The sequence below is a fragment of the Mus caroli genome, unplaced genomic scaffold (assembly GCF_978045245.1).
Source record: "Mus caroli unplaced genomic scaffold, Mus_caroli_1 scaffold_13, whole genome shotgun sequence".
NCBI classification, from domain to species: Eukaryota; Metazoa; Chordata; class Mammalia; order Rodentia; family Muridae; genus Mus; species Mus caroli.
Genome location: NW_028227268.1, coordinates 112,157,078 through 112,178,691, shown reverse-complemented (window position 1 = coordinate 112,178,691; position 21,614 = coordinate 112,157,078). Strand labels below are relative to the sequence as shown.

Here is a 21,614-nt window from a genome sequence, read left to right as displayed (position 1 = left end):
GACTGTCAGTCTCTTCCATAATTAGAATTGATGCCTCGGGGAATGGAAAGGATTCATGATGCTCCCAGCATCTAACACTGCACTGCTCTGAAAGTCACATGAGAGAATGTATGGAAGGCACTCAAGACACTTGGCTTTTTCCTAGCAGTCAGAAATAGCCAGTGGGTCATGTTTTCATGCAGCATCCATGGCCACCTTTTTCTGTGATCTCTTCTATGAGTGTAGCCCAGACTTGGAATAAATACAATGTGGAATGTAAATACTGTGAGTTGCTCAATGCATGTGGCAGGACTCAGACAGAACTTACTTGGTTTTACAACCACTCAGATTCAGTCCTACCATCCATGCTTTGGACCACAACAGACACCTTTTAGGCACCAGCTCCTTTTCTTTAAGATGTCGTAATTGTTTTTTGTCCTCACAGTTCTGACACCCGTCCACCTGACTGAGTCCCTTCAGTGCCTCTAAGGCCTCCTCTCAGGACACATCCCTTCTGTCTCAAGGGTCCCATAAACAAAAGACACAGCAGATGAAAATTTCCATCAATTGCTCATTTGAAGCTCTTTATTTTGCCTTCCTGTTTGAATGTGGTATAACTGAAGTGCATTATATACGTGGATGAGACAGCATGACGAATCCTATTATGATTCACACATCCTAACTAGTCTTAAATCTATTTGCTAACTCTGGACCTCTTGTTCCAATCTCTTTACAGTCTCATAAGGCATTTTTCTCTTCTCTGAATTCCAGGGTGGACCTTATCTCTTCCTCTTTCTCTCTAATGGTTTGGAGGAAGTTTAACATTTGTCTGTCTGTCTTTCTCTCCTTTCTTTCTTTCTTTCTTTCTTTCTTTCTTTCTTTCTTTCTTTCTTTCTTTCTTTCTTTCTTTCTTTCTTTTTTTGCCATAATGTTTCTCATTGTTCAGCTGGTTCACACTGATATCCCAAGTTGTACATTGCAATAAAGCTTTTTTCCTTTTTTTTTCCAACTTTTTCATCTGTAGCCATTTTTCTAAGAACTTTAATCTTTTAAAAATGGTATGTGGTATCTTATCCTCTAATACTAATACCATATCTTAATTTCCCAAAGATGGGACTAATATTGAGCAACTGTGTGGCTCCCTGACCAAATCAAATGAGCTTCCAGATTTTATTAATAAAAGTTTTATTAGAACTGCCCTTATTCTTTCCTACATATTATGCCTTTGTGAACAACAATGAAGCCTAATTGGCCTCAAAGACTATGGTGTCCAAGTTTAAATATTTAGTCTCTGTTCCTTTAGACAACTGTTACATCTTTTCACTATATATTCATGCCTCTTATGTGCCCTCTGTTCTAATCTGTTGCTCTGTGTTCAAGTTTTCTTCTGAGTACTATTCAGTTCATTCTACCACAGATTTTCTACTTTATCTTATTTCTATATTTTGGCCTATTTATGTTATTACTTAAGAGACCTCAGCTTATTTTTTTGATGGTCTAAAATCTTGATAACTGATTTCTATGTTACTGAATATACTGAGTAAATGAAATTGAAATCCCATGTCAGATAGGCCCAGAATGTGAAAACTTTAATGCTCTTATCCTTGCACACTCTCATGTGCTTGCCAATTTAAAAAGAAAAATTGTTGGGCATTTCCTTGAGCTAGTTTGTAGACATAATTTAGCCAGTCTAGACTTGAATACACATAAGGTCATGGCCACTGTGTTCCTCTACTCCTAGGGTTTCATGCATGCCCTTTGCTGTAATGAATCACTTTCCTCTTACAATGTTAGGTATAATGTGTATTGTCAGTGGATATTTTTTACCTTTTCCTTTTATACAAACTTATTTTCAAATCTTTGAAGGCAGTTTTTTCAGGGGTTCACTCTTCCTTAGACACTCTCATCCCTGTTTCCAAATGTTTACTGAAGCTGTTCCATACTCTCTGGTTTGTCTGTCTATCTTGTCTGTCTGTTCTCTCCTGTGCTGTCTCCAGGCTCTAAGAAGTGTCCAGCTCTGGTGCTGACATACGTGTTCAAGTGGGAAAAAGGAAGTCCTGTGTCAGCACTTGACTCAGTGTTGTTGCATTTGTCTCAACAGTCTGTTCATAACAATACACCTGTGGATTTAAGAAATGCAAAGGACAGTTTAAAATTATATTTGGGACATTAGAAAGTCTAAAATATTAGGAATTACATTGAAATTTAAAAAGAAGAAAGACAGAAGTAGGTCCACCTGAGTCTACCCTGCCTCTCCTCATGCCCACATTGTCTGTTTCCTTTTAGGGTACCCTGGGGGTCTCTGGTTTGTTTCAGGAAGTTAACTAGACTCCAAAAATCTGTGTGGAAAGATCCATGAAATAGTGTGCAATAGCTTTTTGGAGACACTCTGATAGTTCCCATCTGTCATGATTTGCTTGTCTTAAACCACCATGGTGTTATTTCAGAATATGTTCATTTTCTCTGAAAGTGTTGGGTTCATTTACATTTCATAGTAGAATGATTGTCTGTAGGCATTTGAAGAACAGTTTCTCTTTTAAACATATTTATTGAAACTGCTTTTCATGTGGTAATAAGGTTTACTATAATAATTAGTTATTTATTTTTGTAATGTGTAAACAGATGTATGTTTCCAAGCTGAATTTACAGATACACTATAAGGGATAAATATTAAAAGAACACTTTCTGTTATACAGTATACTTAGTACCCACTTAATTGAGTGATATTTTCCTTCCTATGTTTAAACTTACCTTGAAAACAAAATAATTTTCATATAACTTTATGAACCCACAAGAAAATGAAGAAAGATTTTTAGACCAGCATCCAAGTGCCATCTGCTTGCTTCTCAGTCACATACAGATTTTTGTTTTACAAATTGTTTAAAGCATAATGTAATTGTGTATAAATATTTAATACTACATTCACATGTGCAGATCAACTTGTAAACTTGCAGATCAACTGGTGTCATCGTTGCTGTTTCTTCTCCAGTTTATCTGATTTAAAAGACAACAAAGGAAAAGTAAAGAGCAAACCATTAATGGAAGTTGCTCAAAGTTCATGCTGCTTCTAATTAGATGGTCAGGAGACATTCTGGATCCCTCCCTCTCCTCTGCCAGGATCACTTATCTCACAGGCATATGAGGCCACTAAGAAACAAAATAAAAAGGGAAAAGCAACTGTACCCGAATTTCATACCAAGATGCCTCCATTTGTCTTCCCATCCCATACTTTTATATTGTCACTGAAGAGAATAGGAAGGAAGGAAGAAGGGGGACGGGTGGGAGAGATGGAAAAATACACAGAGAGGAAGTGGAAGAGAGGGGAGAGGGGAGAATAGAAAAGGAATAGGGAAGAGAACAGGAGAGTGGGGGGGGGATGGAGGGACAAGAGGAGGGAGGGAAAGAGGGAGGAAGAGGGGTGGGGCGTAGATACTGGGCAGTTCCTTACAAGCTTCCCGCCTCCCCACAAGTTTTCACTGTTGTGGTTAATGTGCAGCTTTCTCACACCACACAAGAATCACAGAACAGTCATTGGACACATTTCATTTTCTGCTTTCCCTTATTTATCAGAATTTTAGCACTTGAAAGCTTCTGTTCCACCGTCATTATTGATTGACTTTTATCTTCAATTCTTAAAAAACAAAATTCACTGAAAGTTTCAATGGTTTCCATGAAAATTCCAAGTCATATGCAATTAGAGTAATAGCACCCCCCTTACACACACTTCTATTCTGCTATAGTCATGACACAACTCTTTGTTGGAAGCATCAGTGTAAGATGTTCCCATGGGGTGTAGAGGAAACCTCCATAGTGAATCTCAGGTAGCAGGAAGGCAGAGGGTAGAGACAGGCTGGTGACCCTCAAGGCACATTTGTGGCCAGGCCTTCCAGCTTGGGGCAGGAGTAAGGGCCTGCTGTTTATGGAGCTGCTCAGACCTCTGTAGGAAGGAAGCAGAGGCTTGCATGTGGAAGGGCAAGAGCTGTGCTGTCAGACCTGCAAACCCAGCTGTAGCTTCACTACAATCCAAAAAGTGAGTCAGCATAGAAACAAAAGTCTGAAAATTAGAAATTAAACAAATTGGAAAATAGGAAATACAGAAATATAGATAAACCTGAAAACAAATTCCTTGATCAGAGCAATAAAATAATAATGGCTTTCAATAAGTCAAAGGTTAAAAATAATAAAATATTAGTAGCATTAGCTTACAGAATCATAAAATATACAGAGGATATCATAGTTGTGAAGCTAAATTTATTATGGGAGATATTACATAACTTGATAATAAATGATTAAAGTCTCAAGTAGGTTAGATATTTTCTGGCCTTATTAAAAATGCCTCAAAAGAAATCATTTGAATGATGTGAAACACATGTAAAAAGTAAAATATCTGTTAAATAATTTAGTTTCAAAATGACTTTTTGCAAGTTTTTGAGAAGCGAGTAATATACAATAATTAAAATTAGCACGTAAAAGCAGAACAACTCTCAATAAATTTAATAAAAATTAGGATAATTTTAAACCACAAGCTCATTAAAAACAGCTCTGCAAAGAAAAGTACTGTAAAATCCAGTGTTGATTTAAGAGAGTAACCTTATTATATCACATCTAGTAATATAAAGCTTCATAAATGTAAAGGTTCCTCTGGCAACCCTTCAAATTACAAAGACTCAATGGCACAACAGCAGCAAAACACATTTTATAAGGTATTGTTTCTAGTGTAATTCTCTCAGTTCTCCAGTGGAAGTACACAAAAGTGCTAACAATGAGAACTTGAGAAGGAGTCATGGGACTGTTAACCCATTAGTGACTGCACTGGGAACACAGCCCTTGGAATGGGCGGGCAGTAGTGGAGATGGTAAAAAGCCCATGCTCTCAGATAAACTTGCTGGGACAATCTTGGTTCCTTGGTATGCTAAATGAGAAAGAAACCAGGGGTATCTGGTGCTATTTATTATTCAGCTCTAATAATCTCTCCCAAAAGTCTATGTGCTAAAGACTAGTTCACAAATGGGATTAATGAAAGGTGTTGGGGACACAGTGGGCACTCTTTAGGTCATTGGTGGCATGCCTGATAAAGAGATAAAGAGGTATCAATACTTTCCATCTGTTTCATGGCTGCCTTGGGGTGAGCAACTTGCTCTGGCACATGCTGCCTACCATGATTGTCTTAGTTAGGGTTTTACTGCTGTATACAGGCACCATGACCAAGGCAAGTCTTATAAAAAACAACATTTAATTGGGGCTAGCTTACAGGTTAGAGGTTCAGTCCATTATCATCATGGCAGTATCCAGGCAGGCGTGGCACAGGCAGAGCTGAGAGTTCTACATCTTCGTCCAAAGGCTGCTAGTGGAAGACTGACTTCCAGGCAACTAGGGTGGGGATCTTATGCCCACACCCACAGTGACACACCCATTCCAACCAGGTCACACCTATTCCAACAAGGCCACACCTCCAGATGGTGCCACTCCCTGGTTCACGGATATACAAACCATCACAAGGATGCTTTGCTTCATGGAAGACATAGCAGTGAGGCCAAACCTGCAATGAGTGAACCTCTGACACCATGTCTTTCTTTCTTCCTTCCTTTCTTTCTTCCTTCCTTCCTTCCTTCCTTTCTTCCTTCCTTCCTTCCTTCCTTCCTTCCTTCCTTCCTTCCTTCCTTCCTTCCTTCCTTCCTTCCTTCCTTCCTTTCTCTCTCTCTCTCTCTCTCTCTCTCTCTCTTTCTCTCTTTCTTTCTTTTCTTTCTTAGCAACGCATATAAAAGACTCAAGGTGGAAGATGTTACTCTGTTAGATGAACATACACCCAGAACATGGCTTTGAAAGAGGTAAAAGTAACAGTTGAACTAAACTAATTGAGTGTTTTTTCATGACCCCATTTGGAAATCCATCTGCAGTCATATGCCAGATATACAACTCATCCAGAGCATGGGAAGAGCTGCACAGGTCTCAGCGCCCCAGGAGACGGCAATAATAATGTCTGCTTTAACAGTTAAAACCTGAAGTGATAAGTGTTTTAAAGAAATCTAAACGTCTGGCATTGAGGAAATGAAAATTAAAACTGCATCCAAGTTCAGGTCCTAGAATCCACATGGTGGCTTGTAACTCCAGCTGCAAGATACTTGATACCCCTCTGGCCTCCACTACCACCAATACACATGCAGTTTGCATAAACACACTCATATAATAAAAATAAAAACAAATAATGTAAAACACTACAGACTGAATGATTTAGAACCATCAGAGTATATTTTCTTAAAGTTCTACAAGCAGAAAAGTCCAAGATCAAGTTGCTGTCAAGTTTAGTGTACCTTGTGGGTATCTGTACTCTAATGGTACTTGCTCTGTGTGTGTGTGTGTGTGTGTGTGTTTGTCGTATGGTGGCATCCCACATAGAAAAAGTGGTAGGAACAAAGACAGAATGGATCTACGATCCCCTCTTTAAGAGATGGCTGGTCCTGGGGGCATTTCATAATTCAACCCTGCCCTGAAATGGCCTAACTTCAATACTGTCGCATTTTCCACCTAGTGTCTGCACATGGATTTTGAGTAACACTAGCATGCAGGCTACTTCACTGCACATCAACTAAAGTTGGCACATCTCTGGGGTCCAGAAGGTATGAAAAACAGCTTCTACAATTGCCAACCCTCCATCCTGAAGTCAGACTGGCATAAGAAAGAACAGTTTAACAAGGTTTATTCATAAACTTGTCCCTGAGGAAATAAAGCATTATTATTATTATAGAATAGAATTATTCTGGAATTAGCCATCATTAGTTATCTAGGCCAAGTCAACAATAATACAATTAATCAGTACTTATTACCTATATTACTCAATTAATACTTATGGATTCTGAATGTACTTTCCATAGTTATGAACTTGTTTTGCCTATTGCAGAGCAAATGACTAAGAAGATTATTATATATTAAAATTAAGTAATTAGAATTAAGGTTATTCTATTTCCCTCATTATAAATGCAACTAAGGGTATGGTTGTTAATTTATTATTAAGTGACTATATTATCAGAGCCCAATTTCATGCAGCAATATTGTTAATTCATTTATGTTTTTCCATCAGGTAATTATGAGTGATAATCTTTCCAGCATTCTAGTATTCTGTTTGTTAAGAAGTAAGACAATTCCACTTCCCTCTGACCAGTGTTCACATGAGTCAGCCTTCAACCTTTAATGTGCCTTTCTTTTTCTCAAAATTTATTTTTAATTTTCTCTTACAATATATTTTGGTCATACTCTTTCCCCTCCCTGAACTCTTTCCATATTTCCCCTCCACCACCTCAGTTCATATTTTCTCTCTCTTAAAAAATAATAACTGGGCCTACTTCAGAATCCATTGCTCTATGCATCATGTTCAGTTGTGGGTTTTCTCTAAGAGTCTCTATTTATTGTAAAGAGAAGCTTGTTGGAAGAGGCTTAATGGGTACACTAATGTATTAGTATAAGGGGAATACTATACTATGTTAGGAATTAAGCTAGCATAGCAAAGAAGTAGTAGAGAGTTCTCTTATGACCTACCTTACTAGGCCCAGATATTTGGCCAGGTTTTAGTACCACACACTTTTCTTCCTGATGACTTAATGTAAGCCTTAAATCCAACCAAAAAGCTGATGTTTTCCACAAACATGTGAGTTCTGCTATTGCAAGCTTATGGATATCTTGCCATGTTGGTCATTGTTGTGGTGCATAAATGACACTGCTGGGAAGGACTGTAAATTGTCCTCCACCCATTGGCAGCTTGCATTATAGTTTCTGGTACTATGGAAGCTACATCTCAGGAAGGAGGCTTTTAGATACCTGAATCCAGTGTCTAAGTTTGGTGGCTTCAGCAAAAGGGCTCAGCCTCGGCCTCTGAGAGGCAAGCAAGAGTTACACCAATAATCTGTATTGTTTTGTCACTTGGATTACCACAATGACCCATTTGATGATGAGGTGGGGTTTTTTTGTTTTGTTTTGTTAGTCTTTTTTTGTGTGTGTGTGGGAAACAATGAAAGCCCAAGTGGCACAATACAGAAACTAATAGATCCTGGGTAGCCCAGCCCAAATGAATACATTTACAGCCCAGCTCCTGCATCTATAGCTCAGGGAACATCATGGAAGAGGAGACAAGCATTATGGACCAAAAGTACCAGTTAGTCAGCTGTGAGGCAGCTGACAACTGACAGAAGATGGGAAATTAGCTTTTCTCAGGAATGAGCCTTCTAACTGTATCTGATACAAAATGGTCAGAGCTGAGACCATATACACACAAACAACAAAAAGAGACTAAGCTGTTATATACCTACAGATTATATAACAGTAATCAAAAAGAGGCTATCAATTTGAAAGCGAGCAGGTGAACATAGGATGGTGAGAGAGAAGGGACATAGATGAGATGGAGATGGAGGGAGGAAAGAAAGGGAAGTGATGTGATTGTATTTTAAAATTAAAAACAAAAAGCACACCTGTGCACATGCATGGGCTCATACATATACAAGTCTATGTGCATGTGCGTGTGTGTGTGTGTGTGTGTGTGTGTGTGTGTGTGTGTGTGTGCGCACACACATACACACACTACAGCAAAAGAAACAAGAAGTCCATTTTATGTTGACCAACTGTTCCTGAGTGGCCTACCTGGGGCTGTGGTTGACACCCAGGGCTGTGGTTGGTTCATGTGTCATTCCACTGAAGAAAAGATTTTTTTTCCATTCCCAGCAGTTATCAGTTGCAAACACTTTGCTTGGTGTAGGACTTTTGTGTCCACTTCCCCTTCTCTTTGCTGGGATTGTGTCTGGTTTGAAGCTGTGCAAATCTTGTACATGTTGTGAATCTATGTAAGTTCTCATGTGCATCAGTCCTGTTATGCTTGGGAAAAGCTATTTTCTTGGTGTTGTCCATCACCTCTGGCTCTTCCAATCTTTCTACCTCCTGTTCTGCACAGATGCTTTAGCCTTGAAAGAGAAAAGAAGACACAGACATCCCATTTAGCTGTATATTGCTTGTGAGCCACTCTAACAATCTCTTTCTTGATAGATTCAGACCACTGAACACTCATTGTGATAACTGCTGTTTCATTTATATCTACCATATTTGTTACTCTTTTCTATTTGTTGCTTTTATTCCTGCTTTTTTTTACTTTAGTTCTGCACTTTGTGATTTCACCTGAGCATTTTATGGTTCCAGAGAGTATCTGTTTCCCTCCCTTTTCTTTGCATATTTCATCAGTTACAGTAAAGTTTGCAATATGTATTTACTAAGATATTATATAATGATGAAAGGTGTTGATTTTTAAAAATGAGAAAACAGCCTTCAAACAACTTATTTTCTTATAAATCGAACATAAAACTCGGTGAAGGGAAATGTTATAAAAATTCAGATGAAATATCTGAGTCTCTTGCCATGCTTGGAATTTCAATACTCAAAATACTAGAACAGACACATATAGCCAAGAGGAAACCAGTGAAAAGAGAGCACTAGAGCATCAGCCACTTACTCACTATCTCTCGCTTTGTTCATGTCATTCAATAGCAACAGAACACACATTTCCTTTTTCTCAAGAACATCTGGAATATTTGCTAAGCCAAACCAAGTTATAGACCATGCAACACATTTTTAAAAGTTTAAAAGATAGAAAACTATACTGTATGCACACTTAGATCACATTGAAATTAGATTAGCTGTCTCTAACAGAAAAACAGCAAAAACAAACAACCCAAATACTTGGAGATTTTACAGCATACATTAAGACTGGAGTACTAGGTAAATTCCAAAGAGAAATGTAATAATATTTCATTTAAGTAACGATGAAAACAAAAGTCTGAGAGACAGCAAAGTTGAGAAGGGAATTTGTAAGATTAAATGCATTTGAAAAGAATTTTAAATAAACAAATCAAAATTACTAGAAAAGGGAGCTGGAGAGATGGTGCAGTGGGTAAAAGCACTGACTGCTCTTCCAGAGATCCTTAGTTCAATTCCAGCAATCTTATGGTAACTCACAACCATCTGTAATAAGATCTGATACTCTCTTCTGGTGTGTCTAAAGAGAGCAACAGTGTACTCACATAAATAAAATAAATCTTTTTTTAAAATTTAGCAGGAAAAAAAATGAGTCTATCAAAATGTAGTGCTGAAACAACACATTATATTCAGGATAAGAAGATAAAATCTAAATGTCCCAATTTACACAAAATTAATTTAAATGGATAACATACTTAAGTGTAAATCAATTATAACATTTTCATGAAATAACAGGGTTAAGTTGTCAAAATACAGAATTCCTGGTGAATTTTCAAACAGTACATTAATGTGAATGGCCAAGATGAACATGGCAGCACATGCCACCCAGCAAACTGAGCACTGAAAGAACAGAGGCAGGAGAATTGTGAATTTGCTGACTGTCTGAGTTATACAAAAGAGAAAAATTGTGCATTCTATTTTGTTCAAATATAAGTTGTTACTCTGTGAAAGTAAAAAAAAAATAGGAGTACAAGATACAGGATTGAAGAAACCATGTTTGGTAAAGGAACAGTACCTGGGATAGGGAGGAGCACAGAAGCACAAGAGAATGATGGTCATCACCAGGCACTAAAGAAACAAGCATTCAAATGTGGGCACATGCTACTTCTGTCTCAGAATGGCTTGATCTTTGGTGTAACAAAACCAAAGTCTCTTAAGATGCAAATAAATAGGGCACTGGTGTGGTGTAAAATTTAATGTCTCTTTAGGAAACAGTTCTGTATGCCCTTAATCCAAACTGAGTGGTGTCTTTAACAAGATGGCCCTACCATCTAATCATGCTGGACAACCAAGAGAAATGGGAATGGCTTGTGTTGTTTTGGGTGTTGCTGAGGATGCACTGACTAATAACTTATAGGGAAGTATCCTATGTCTGGCACTTGAGATTTTCATTTAGTAGTCCAAATCTTCTGGAAGCAGGCTGGTGCATCCAAAAAACCTCACTGACAAAGAAACTCTCCCTTCTGGCTAGCTTAAGAGTACTAGAAGGTACTGTGTGTAGGCTTTCAGGGAAGAAAAGTCATCAACAATCTCAACCAGGGCTGAACCATGCAAGTGACATTACTGACCTGACCTGATGGTTATGGGGATTACCAACCACTTTCTGACTGGAGATGAGGACTGCTTCACAGAAGGTATTATAATAATAATAATAAGCCTGCTCAAAAGCCTATAACTAGAGAAATTATAGATCCTTAGTGGGGACTTGTTATGTTAAATGGTCATAAGTGTCAATCTGCCTTCTAAATATTTGTTTATATGTATAGATTTGTATTGCTCTCAACTTTAGTCACAGATTTAACTTTTTGTGATGGGTAGTATTTACCACAGGGACATGTTATATGGCCACAGCAGCAAGTATAAATAATCCTGAGAGGCCACTTGTAGATGAACCATCTATATTAACCTGCCCCCTCCTCACCAAAGGCTCAGGAAGATTATAGAAAAATGGTTAGAAAGAATGCAAGAGCTGACAGATGAGGAGGCTAGGTATGAAATACCACTGGACATGCCATAACTGCTGCCCATCAACTCTCTGATGCTTTGGTTACCTATACATGTCCTGCAAAGGATCAAACCTGTCAAAATTCCAGCCAGAACAGGAAACCATTCCCCAAGACTGAACCTTTGGCTATTGATTGTTGTTGAAGGAGAAAAAGTCACTCTTCTTTGTGGAAATGGCCACTGACAAGTTTCCCATGCCTCGGTGGATGATAGCATACCCATAACATATGGGTACGCATGTGATTACTAATAACGAAAAAGAGGACATGAAGTTGGGATGATGGTAGAGTGAGGGACCCCAAAGGGTTGGAAGAAGGTAATGGTGGATGAAATTAAAATACATTGTACAAATGTATGAAATTTTAAAGAAATAAATACAAATACAGTACAATAATAATAAATACAAATAAATACAAACACAAATATTCTTAAACAAAAAAGAAACAATTCTAGTTGGCAGTTTCTTATGAGAACTAAATATGCAACTATCATACAGGCATGCAATTTTTCTTTGTTGTATTTACCTTAAAGATATGAAAACTCATTTGCACAAGGCATATACAGCAATGTTTATAGATCTTTGCATACAAGTCCCAAAAACTGGCGAGGAAGGTGTATTAGTCAGTGTTTTCTAGAATCATAGAACTTATGAAATGTCTTTATATATTAAGGTAAATTATTGGAATGACTTACAGTCTACAATCCAACTAACCCAGCAATTGGCATCTGTGAGTGAGAAGTCCAAGAGTAGTTACTCAGTTTCACAAGGCTGGGTGTTTCAACTGGTCTTCTGTGTAAGCAGGAATTCTGAAGAAGTAGGTTCCAATTATGTATAAGCAGGCAAAGTAGAACCAGCCCTTCTTTTTTCCATTGTCCTTATGTAGGCTTCTACCAGAAGATTGGGCCAAGCTAACAGTGTGTATCATCATGCCAGGATTTGGAACTGGCTCTGTCCCAGGCTGGCCTTGAACTCAAAGATCTGCTTGCCTCTGTTTCTGGGCTTAAAGGTGTGTACTACCTTGCCTGGGCCTAAGCTTTCCATAGCCACTCTGCCTCAAGATCTGGGTCATAGGTATACCCTTCATTTCCGGATTGTAGTTCATTCTAGAAATAGTCAAATTGACAACCAAGAGTAGCCATCACAACCCATCCCTTGTCAATCTGACATAAATTATATCTCATATCCAAATGAAACAACAATCAGGTCATAAATACTCATACAATCGCAAATGGATTGTAAATTTAGAATAGGTCAATGTCCCTTGAGAAACTTCCTTTTAGTATCGCAAATTAAATAGCCATTGATATTCTCTTAATTGATGTTAAAGAAATTGGGGGGGGAGCCCAAATATCTATACAAATGTGTTCTTAAAACAGAAGCACTCACGCCACTTATAATCCTTGTTTCTGCAACTGATCATGTGGCCTTAGATGGTATTTATAGCTGCCTTCCTCTACTACCCATTATGTATTTCCTACACCCTCTGTAAGCACCTCAGCAGGTCTTGGCTCTTTTCCTGGACGAGTAACCTCCACCATCATTCCTGTTGGGTCTGTGCCCTTTGTCATCCTGCTTGGATTAGGCAGGATTAGCAGTTTCCCATTGACTTTAATCACAGGACATGGTAGTACTAAGAGACACCCTAAAGGATCACCTGCTCTCCAGACATAATCTTTCTTACCTCCATTGTGGAGAGGCAATCCAATTTCCCCCATGGTAATCTGGATCTATCACCCCTCTTAACACTGTTATTCCTTTCTTAGCCTGTTGGTTTAAAGGCATTAGAAGCACAAAATGACCAGAGGGAAGTCTGAGCTTCCAGCTGTATGGAATGTTTGTTGTGGTTCCTGGCAGGAACACTCCCTACTCTAGAACCAAAACTTTTAGGCCAGCATAACTTAGTGTTGAGGCAACAGGAAGCAAAAGCTTTGTTAATGGGTCTGTAGGAGTGATAGTAAGTGGAACTCTTCCTTTTATGCCCCTTGATTCCTGTACTCCTGAATCTTGGTTATGGGAGAAACTGTATCGTATATAGAATGATGATTCAAAGTATATACTGCCTCCTAAAGAGCCCTGCCCCAACCCCTATGCTGCTGCCATCTAGTTGTTTCTGTAATTGTATCTTCAAAGGGCCATTCTATATTTCAATCAGGCCAGCTGCTTCAGGATGGTGGGGAACATTACTGATAAGACAAGTGAATTCCATGACCATGGGCCCACTGTTACACTTCTCTGGTGGTGAAATGGGGTCCTTGGTCAGAAGCAACTCTGTGTGGAATGGCATGGTGGTGGACAAGGCATTCTATAAGTCCATGAATGCTGTTTTTAGTGGAAGCATTACATGCAAGAAAGGCAAATCTATAACCAGAATAAATATCTATTCCAGTAAGAACAAAACGTTGTGCTTTCCCGAGGAAGTGGTCCAACGTAGTCAACCTGCCACCAGGTTGCTGGCTGGCCACATCAAGAAATGGGGCTCTGTAGTGGTTTCTGCTGTTGGCAGATCTGGCACTCAGCAGTAGCTCTAGCAAGGTCAGCCTTGGTGAATGGAAGTCTTTGTGTTCTCAGAAAACACTTTCCGGAAGATTTCACCTCAGTGATTCTGGTCTTTTAATCACTGCTTAATTTCTTAGATCTAGCTAAACAACATCAATTGTCCCAGTAATCCCTTCTATTCTTGGCTCTAAATCCAGAGCCACACGGCTGAAGCTGCCAAGTTCTGCTGTTTGCTGAGGCTGGAACTTATCCCTATATTCTATTACACAATCACTAGCTTTCTGTTCTCCAACTCCTTCACTACCTAAGCTTGGCTGTCATGGAACTTGCTCTGTAGACTGACCTTGAACTCAAGAAATGTGCATGGCTCTGTCTTCTGAATGCTGGATTTAAAGGCAGGGTCTGCCATATCAGGACTTAAGGAACTAACAGGCTCATCTTGAACTCAGAGATGTACTTGCCTCTGTCTCCTGTGTTAAAAGTGTGTACCACATGCCTGGGCCTAAGCTTTTCATGGTGATTATGCTTTAAGATTCAGATCAAAAGCTTGTGGTATCACATGTCAATTTGACACACAATAATTTGTCCAAGTAAAAGCAATAACTACACCATAATTGTATAACTGCAAATACAAACAATAAGCTTAGCTACGTGTGATCTGGTCCTGAGATCACCACTCCCTAATCTGTTTATCTCTTTGAACCCAAGGTTCAGCTCCATTTTACTTCCTGGTATCTATCCCTTTATTGCTTCAACCATACAGTTTGTACTTTTTCTTTTAAGCTTGTTATTCTTGATCAAAACATGTAATACTGAACCACGGGATAAAGTCTAAACTAGGCTTTTTTGAGTCTTCCTTTGTGGTCAATACAATTAATCTAAGTCTTTTTACTTTAGCTGCAGAAAGACTCTTCAGACAAAGCAGCCACGTTCTTCATCAAAATATCACAAAAACAGTTTCTGTGCCACACACTAACATTCTTCTCCTTTGAAAACTCTCGAGTCATGTTCCTACAGTTCAAATAGCCCTCAGCACCTCTGTTTTCAATATTCCTACTAGCATGGACAATTAAGCCCCCTTAAAGCAGTCCACTACTTTCCAAATCCAAAGTCTCCAAGTCTACATTCTTCCAAACAAAAAACATGCTCAAGTCTAAAACAGCAATATGACAGTTTCCATTTCTGTGAAGAGACTACATGACCAAAGTTAAGTCTTATAAAGGACAACATTTAATTGGGGCTGACTTACAGGTTCAGATGTTCAGCCCACTATCATCAAGTCAGGAGCACGGCAGCATCTAGGCAGACATGGGGCTGAAGGAACTGACAATTCTACATCTTAATACAAAAGTAGAATACTGGCTCACACATGGCTGGGGGGGGGGTCTCAAAGCAAGACCATCTGCTGCTGTCAGGAAGGCAATACAGCAGTTGCCCCCAGGAATTAGAAGACTGGAACTCAAGAGAGATGGTAAAGCTGAATTTATAATTTGACCATCATCCCAAAGGGGTAATTGCTGAAAGTTTGAGGTCTCTACAGGAAAGGTAGACTAGTCTAAAGAAGACTAATAAAGGAAAGAAAGGAGGCGAACAAAAGAAGAGACATGATCAAGGGCAGAACTTCAAAATCTAAGCAGAAGACCAGAAAAAGGCAAATGACAGAGAAGGGGCCACATATACTCACATGTGTGCATGTAAGTGTATCGGTGAGTGTGGGTGTGCCCACTCCAAAGACAATACTTAGAAAAATATCCAGCAAAGAAATGTGACTTGTTCCCTCAGAAGTTAATGTAACAGGAAAGGGCCAATGTTATTGCAGGTATCTGTTGGATTGACTTTTAAGTTTCTAGCAAAAGCTTTTTCTATCTGTGATATCCTCACACACTATAACTAAACATATTTGTGTTTGGGGTCATGTTCTGAAAGATTTTAGAAGCAAAGAAATCTGATGAGTGAGATTTCTGAAAAATTGCTATTCAATGTTGGGAGCTTCTATTTAGGTTCAAACATTGTCTAATATTTAACTCTAGTGGGCATTTGTAGGCTTCACAGTTGTAAGTATATGTGTCATAAAATAAAGCTAGTGATAATAAAAATACCATGTGTATTGTGGGAGCACATGTACACCATGTGTATCAATGTGGGTACATGTGTATCACTGTGGAGATCAGATGGAAACTCTCTGGAGATCACTTTTTTCACAGTTTGGCAAATCTAACTCAGGTCATCAGGCTCTTGTTGCAAGTACTTTATGTAGGGAGCCATCTCTGGCCTCAGTAACCATTTAAAGGTAATTTTAAAGTAACTTTAAGGTTATAGTATATACATTTTCTCCTTGCTGTACCCTTCAAACTCTTCCATACACTGACCGCTTGTTCTCTTTCAAATTCATGGCAGTTTTAAAAACAATTAGGTGTATAATTTAACTTATACATGTTTTCTACATGTGTAAGTGCAACCTGCTTTAGTCTGTACAGTATTAGCTATATGTATGTATGTTTTCAGGGTTGACCCTTTGGGATTGGATAAACCAATTGATGTGCTCTTCCCTAGGGAAGGCAACTTCTGCTTCTCTCATCATCTCTTAGTTGTCTGTAGTTCTAAGAACTCCCTTTAAAGACTAGTGTGTCTATTGGTATTATCTCTGTTCAAGTCATGTTTAGTCAGCCATGTTAGTGGGCCTTCATGGATGTAGCTTTTGACATGCCTATAACACATAATATTACAGCAAACTCCCTGGTCCTCTGGATCTTTCAAGCTGTCTATTCCCTCTTCTACAATGACCCCTGAAAACTTAGGTACAGAAGTTGTACTGTAGATTTTTCAGCTGGGACTGTGCTCAATTCTGCAGTCTGATTGCCTGGGTTTTTCTGTAATGATCTCCATCTACTTCAAAGAGGAGTTTCCTTGATGAAAGATAAGAACTATACTTATCTGTGGGTATAAGGACAAATACTTAGAATACTTAGAATATAGTTAGGGATTACTCTGGTTTAGTAACATGGCAGTTGTAAGGTCTCTTCCAAAATCAATGACTTCACTATCCCTGGGTAGTTGGGTAGATTTCCAGTACCAGACATGATTTCCCTTTTATTGAGTGGGCCTTAAGTTCAATTAGAGATCTGTTGCCTAGCACCAAGATATGTCTGCCATTATTGTACCCTAAGGATTATGGTATAATGTTGGTTACTTTCCTTCTTCAGAACGTTACATGGCACCTTCTAATTTACTGTTGCCCTTGGTTGCCCCCAAGAGGTGGACGGTATATGTCTCTTGCTGAATACAGAATGTACTTCAGACACAGAGCCCAAAGGAATTAGAACTGACCTAAGAGTTTTTTTTTCCCCCCTAAGGACCAATCAAGTAATCTTTTATAGTAGCATTAGTTTCAACTCACACTGAAAATATTTTTCCTATTCATTTTCATATCCTTGGTTTAATATTCTGAAATTAAGCAGCAAAGGCACGCCTTTGTGCTCATAAGCTTTTACTTGGCATTGCTAGGAAAGATTACAGTTATTCTTAGTTCTTAAGGACTGTGGAAGACAAACTCTGAGCAGTAACTAGGGCTGTTGCTCTGTGGTTGCCAGGTAAGCATTACCATCACCTATGAACTTACTTCTTTGGCCCCTATCCTTAAAGACTCAGTAACTCTGGGGTTGAAGCTTGCAGCCAGCAGTTGAACAGAAATGCTGATAACTCGGACACCTGATTTTTGAACACGTGTGGGAAAGTTGTGGAATGATAGTTTTCTTGTTTCAATTCCCTGCTAAAACTGCCATGAAGAGTGATCCTAGATTTCTGGTTAGTGGTACTTTTAAAATAATTAACTTTAGTTAAATCTAATGATTACAGACTTGGCTTCTAAAAAAGCCCCCAAAGGAATAGACCACTTATAAAAATAGCAATGTTTTAGTCCTAAAATTTTAAGTAATATTGGTTTCATTTCAGAAAAAAAAAGTTGGTATTTCTGTTTCTTGTTATGGGTTTTCTAACTGTCCTTCATAAGAAGGTGAATGAAACACAGTATAGGGATATTTACCTAATTATATACATTAGTGTACACAATAGTATAAAATATTTCTCTGTATTGCAGGTCCAAACTGCTTTGCAGAAACCGCTGTCATCCCAGCTGGTAGAGAGGTGAAGACTGACGAGTGCACCATATGTCACTGTACTTATGAAGAGGGCACGTGGAGAATTGAACGGCAAGCCATGTGCACGAGACATGAGTGCAGACAAATGTAGACTTCACAATACAGAAACTCTTATGTTTTTCTAGAATATTTTACTAATGTGACATTCTAGATGACTCTGAGAAATATCAATCAAAAACAGAAGACTTTGGATAAGGAGTCAAGGAAAATGGTTGGTACTTTTGTTTTTCTTGGTAACAAATACAGCAAGAGACAGAAATGGATGTATTTCAAACCATCAATAAGAACTCCCTCTCTAAATAAATGTGCTATTTTCACAGTAAGTACACTAAAGTTCACTATTATATATTAAATGTGTTTCTATAATCCCTCTATTAGAGTCTTATATATTAAAAAAATGCTGTTGTCAACCGTCCTCACTGTGTACCGGTATATCTTTGTTAGCCTTCACTGCATCACAAGAGGGTGCTAGTGGTTCCAGGAAACTCACCTGCACATGGAATGCTCTACTCCACAAAAAACTCCAGAAAATAATGAGTGCTTTATATAAAAATCCTGTTCAAATGCTATGTATCTAATGCTTAAAACACAATCTAATTTACACAAACAGACTTATTTTATTAACCCATTTCCCTTAATAGTTTATTCTTAGTCATTTGTAATATGGAGGTATAAAGATTACTAACAGGTACTGTCTCAGTTCTCATAGCAGCCCATAAATAAACACTTATGTGCATTTCATTTTTATCCATGGTACCTATTCTTCTAAGCATGATATCAATTCATTTTCTGAGCAAAAGGAAGGCTGGGATATCTCTGTTAGTGTCCATGGAGCTGGGATGTTATAAAAATGAGGGGAAGGGAGTCTTTGGATTCTCCAGAAAATAGTTAAGAAAAGTCAAATTTCTGAATAAGTTTATGCTTGAAATATAAAATATGCCACAGACATCTCAGGAGTCAGCACAGTGTTCCTATACTGCTAGTTAAGATAGATATCTGTCCTCAGTAATAGACATAGTGAGATGATAAATGGATTGCACATCAAGAGCAGTGTGAGCAAGCCATTCTTTGTCCAGTTATGCTTAAACATCGGAAAATAAAGGCTACTAAGACTCTCCTGCAGACATATATCACCCAAATTATCTTCATTTGAATATAAAATGATAACACTGTCATTAGGTGTTGCTCACTGAAGGAACATGAGTTAGAGAGGCAGTCAGGGTCTTAATATGTGTAAACAAAACTAAAGTAACTATTTGCAAACTTTAAGAACATTTTCCTCCATTTATTTCTTTTCTAAATTTTAAAATTAAGTACCTATCACACGACAAATCTTGTGAAGACAAAGGGAAATTAGGGCTGGTTTGTTTTCTTCATGAGTATCTGTTTCTGTAGCATAACAGGACTACAAAATTACAGTGTAAGATATTATATATAAAGCAAATTAGAGGCTAGAAAGTGAAGATTTCTAAAACACACAATTTATACCCCCAAACCCTGCCAGTAAACAAGGACTTCATTAATTGTTGAATGACAGCCAAGGAAAATCAATGTATTTTCATCATTAAAATGTTAATCATTATATACCTTAACAAATACAAAAATTACCAAGACATTTGCATATGCTTATATTTTACCTTGATTCTGAAGAATATTTTGGGTAGCATAGCATAGGCAGAGAAGCATGTACATCAATTTCATGAAAATACTCAGGGGTTTTATTGGCTAGTTACTCTCAGGTACCTGTTTTCAGCTTTCCAACACTTAAATGTTAGTATGAAAGCCTGTTAGGCATCATCTGTCCTTCCATTACTCAACAGTAGATTTCCTTTAAGACAAAGGTCATCTAAGGTTACCATCTTGCCAACAAATGACTTATTCTCCTAACATACATGGGCTATTGAGCCAGTTGTAATTACATACAATCTGCCTCTTTTCTCCACATAAGACATGGTGAATTACAATTGCAGTGTATGAGGCCCAATTCTCTTATTTTCCTTGGCAATAGAATTCCTACAGAATGGAAAAATGGGCTCTCAGATTATTGCAGTGGAAAAAAAAACATAAATGCTATGAGAGTGCCAACAAATCTCATTCTTCTACAAAGAAAGTGAGCACAATGTCATCTGGGGGAGGACATCCTTGATGTAGACAGCAGGCCTCACACTGTGTGTCTCCAGGCACACTTCTGGGTGCTGGAGCAGTGCATTACAATAACTCACACCATACCTAAGACAAATGTGCAAGAACCAGGTTCTCTGCACTGGAATGTCCTAAGTAATGAAATTATTATTACTTTTGATGGAAGGTGTTCCCCTGCAAATCAGGTCTAGAGAGCTGTTTCAGTTAAATTATTTTTTTATTATTATTTCTTATTAGGTATTTTCCTCATTTACATTTCCAATGCTATCCCAAAAGTCCCCCATACCCTCCCCCCCACTCCCCTACCCACCCATTCCCACTTTTTGGCCCTGGCGTTCCCCTGTACGTGGGGCATATAAAGTTTGCGTGTCCAATGGGCCTCTCTTTCCAGTGATGGCCGACTAGGCCATATTTTGATACATATGCAGCTAGAGTCAAGAGCTCTGGGGTACTGGTTAGTTCATAATGTTGTTCCACCTATAGGGTTGCAGATCCCTTTGGTATTTTCTCTAGCTCCTCCATTGGGGGCCCTGTGATCCATCCAATAGCTGACTGTGAGCATCCACTTCTGTGTTTGCTAGGCACGGCATAGTCTCACTAGAGACAGCTATATCAGGTTCCTATCAGCAAAATCTTGCTAGTGTCTGCAATGGTGTCAGCGTTTGGAGGCTGATTATGGGATGGATCCCTGGATATGGCAGTCTCTAGATGGTCCATCCTTTTGTCTCAGCTCCAAACTTTGTCTCTGTAACTCCTTCCATAGGTGTTTTGTTCCCAATTCTAAGGAGGGGCAAAGTGTCCACACTTTGGTCTTCGTTCTTCTTGAGTTTCATGTGTTTTGCAAATTGTAACTTATATCTTGGGTATTCTAAGTTTCTGGGCTAATATCCACTTATCAGTGAGTACATATCATTTGAGTTCTTTTGTGATTGGGTTACCTCACTCAGGATGATGCCCTCCAGGTCCAACCATTTGCCTAGGAATTTCATAAATTCATTATTTTTAATAGATGAGTAGTACTCCATTGTGTAAATGTACCACATTTTTTGTATCCATTCCTCTGTTGAGGGGCATCTGGGTTCTTCCCAGCTTCTGGCTATTATAAATAAGGCTGCTATGAACATAGTGGAGCATGTTTCTTTCTTACTAGTTGGAACATCTTCTGGATATATGCCCAGGAGAGGTATTGCAGGATCCTCCGGTAGTACCATGTCCAATTTTCTGAGAAACCTCCAGACTGATTTCTAGAGTGGTTGTACAATCAGCTAGATTATTTACTTTCCTTCCCCATGTGGACTAAGATTTTTCTGAAGTTCTGAATAACG

General features: G+C 38.5%; 1 protein-coding gene and 1 long non-coding RNA gene across 2 annotated transcripts in view; one reads left to right on the top strand and one right to left on the bottom strand.

Annotated features, from left to right (window-relative positions):
• The window catches only part of Vwc2 (von Willebrand factor C domain containing 2), a 141,657-nt gene extending 122,476 nt beyond the window's left edge, over positions 1-19,181 (top strand). Inside the window, exon 4 of the mRNA XM_021178107.3 lies at positions 18,087-19,181. Coding sequence (XP_021033766.1) covers positions 18,087-18,238 — 152 coding nt within the window. The 3' untranslated portion in view covers positions 18,239-19,181. The remainder of the gene's footprint in view (positions 1-18,086) is intronic.
• LOC147001597 (uncharacterized) lies at positions 1,588-8,918 on the bottom strand. Its single transcript, XR_015044889.1, has 3 exons — positions 8,608-8,918; positions 2,731-2,973; positions 1,588-2,099 (listed from the first exon to the last, which is right to left on the bottom strand). It is a non-coding gene; the product is annotated as an uncharacterized LOC147001597 (long non-coding RNA).
• Positions 19,182-21,614: the final 2,433 nt, after the last annotated feature.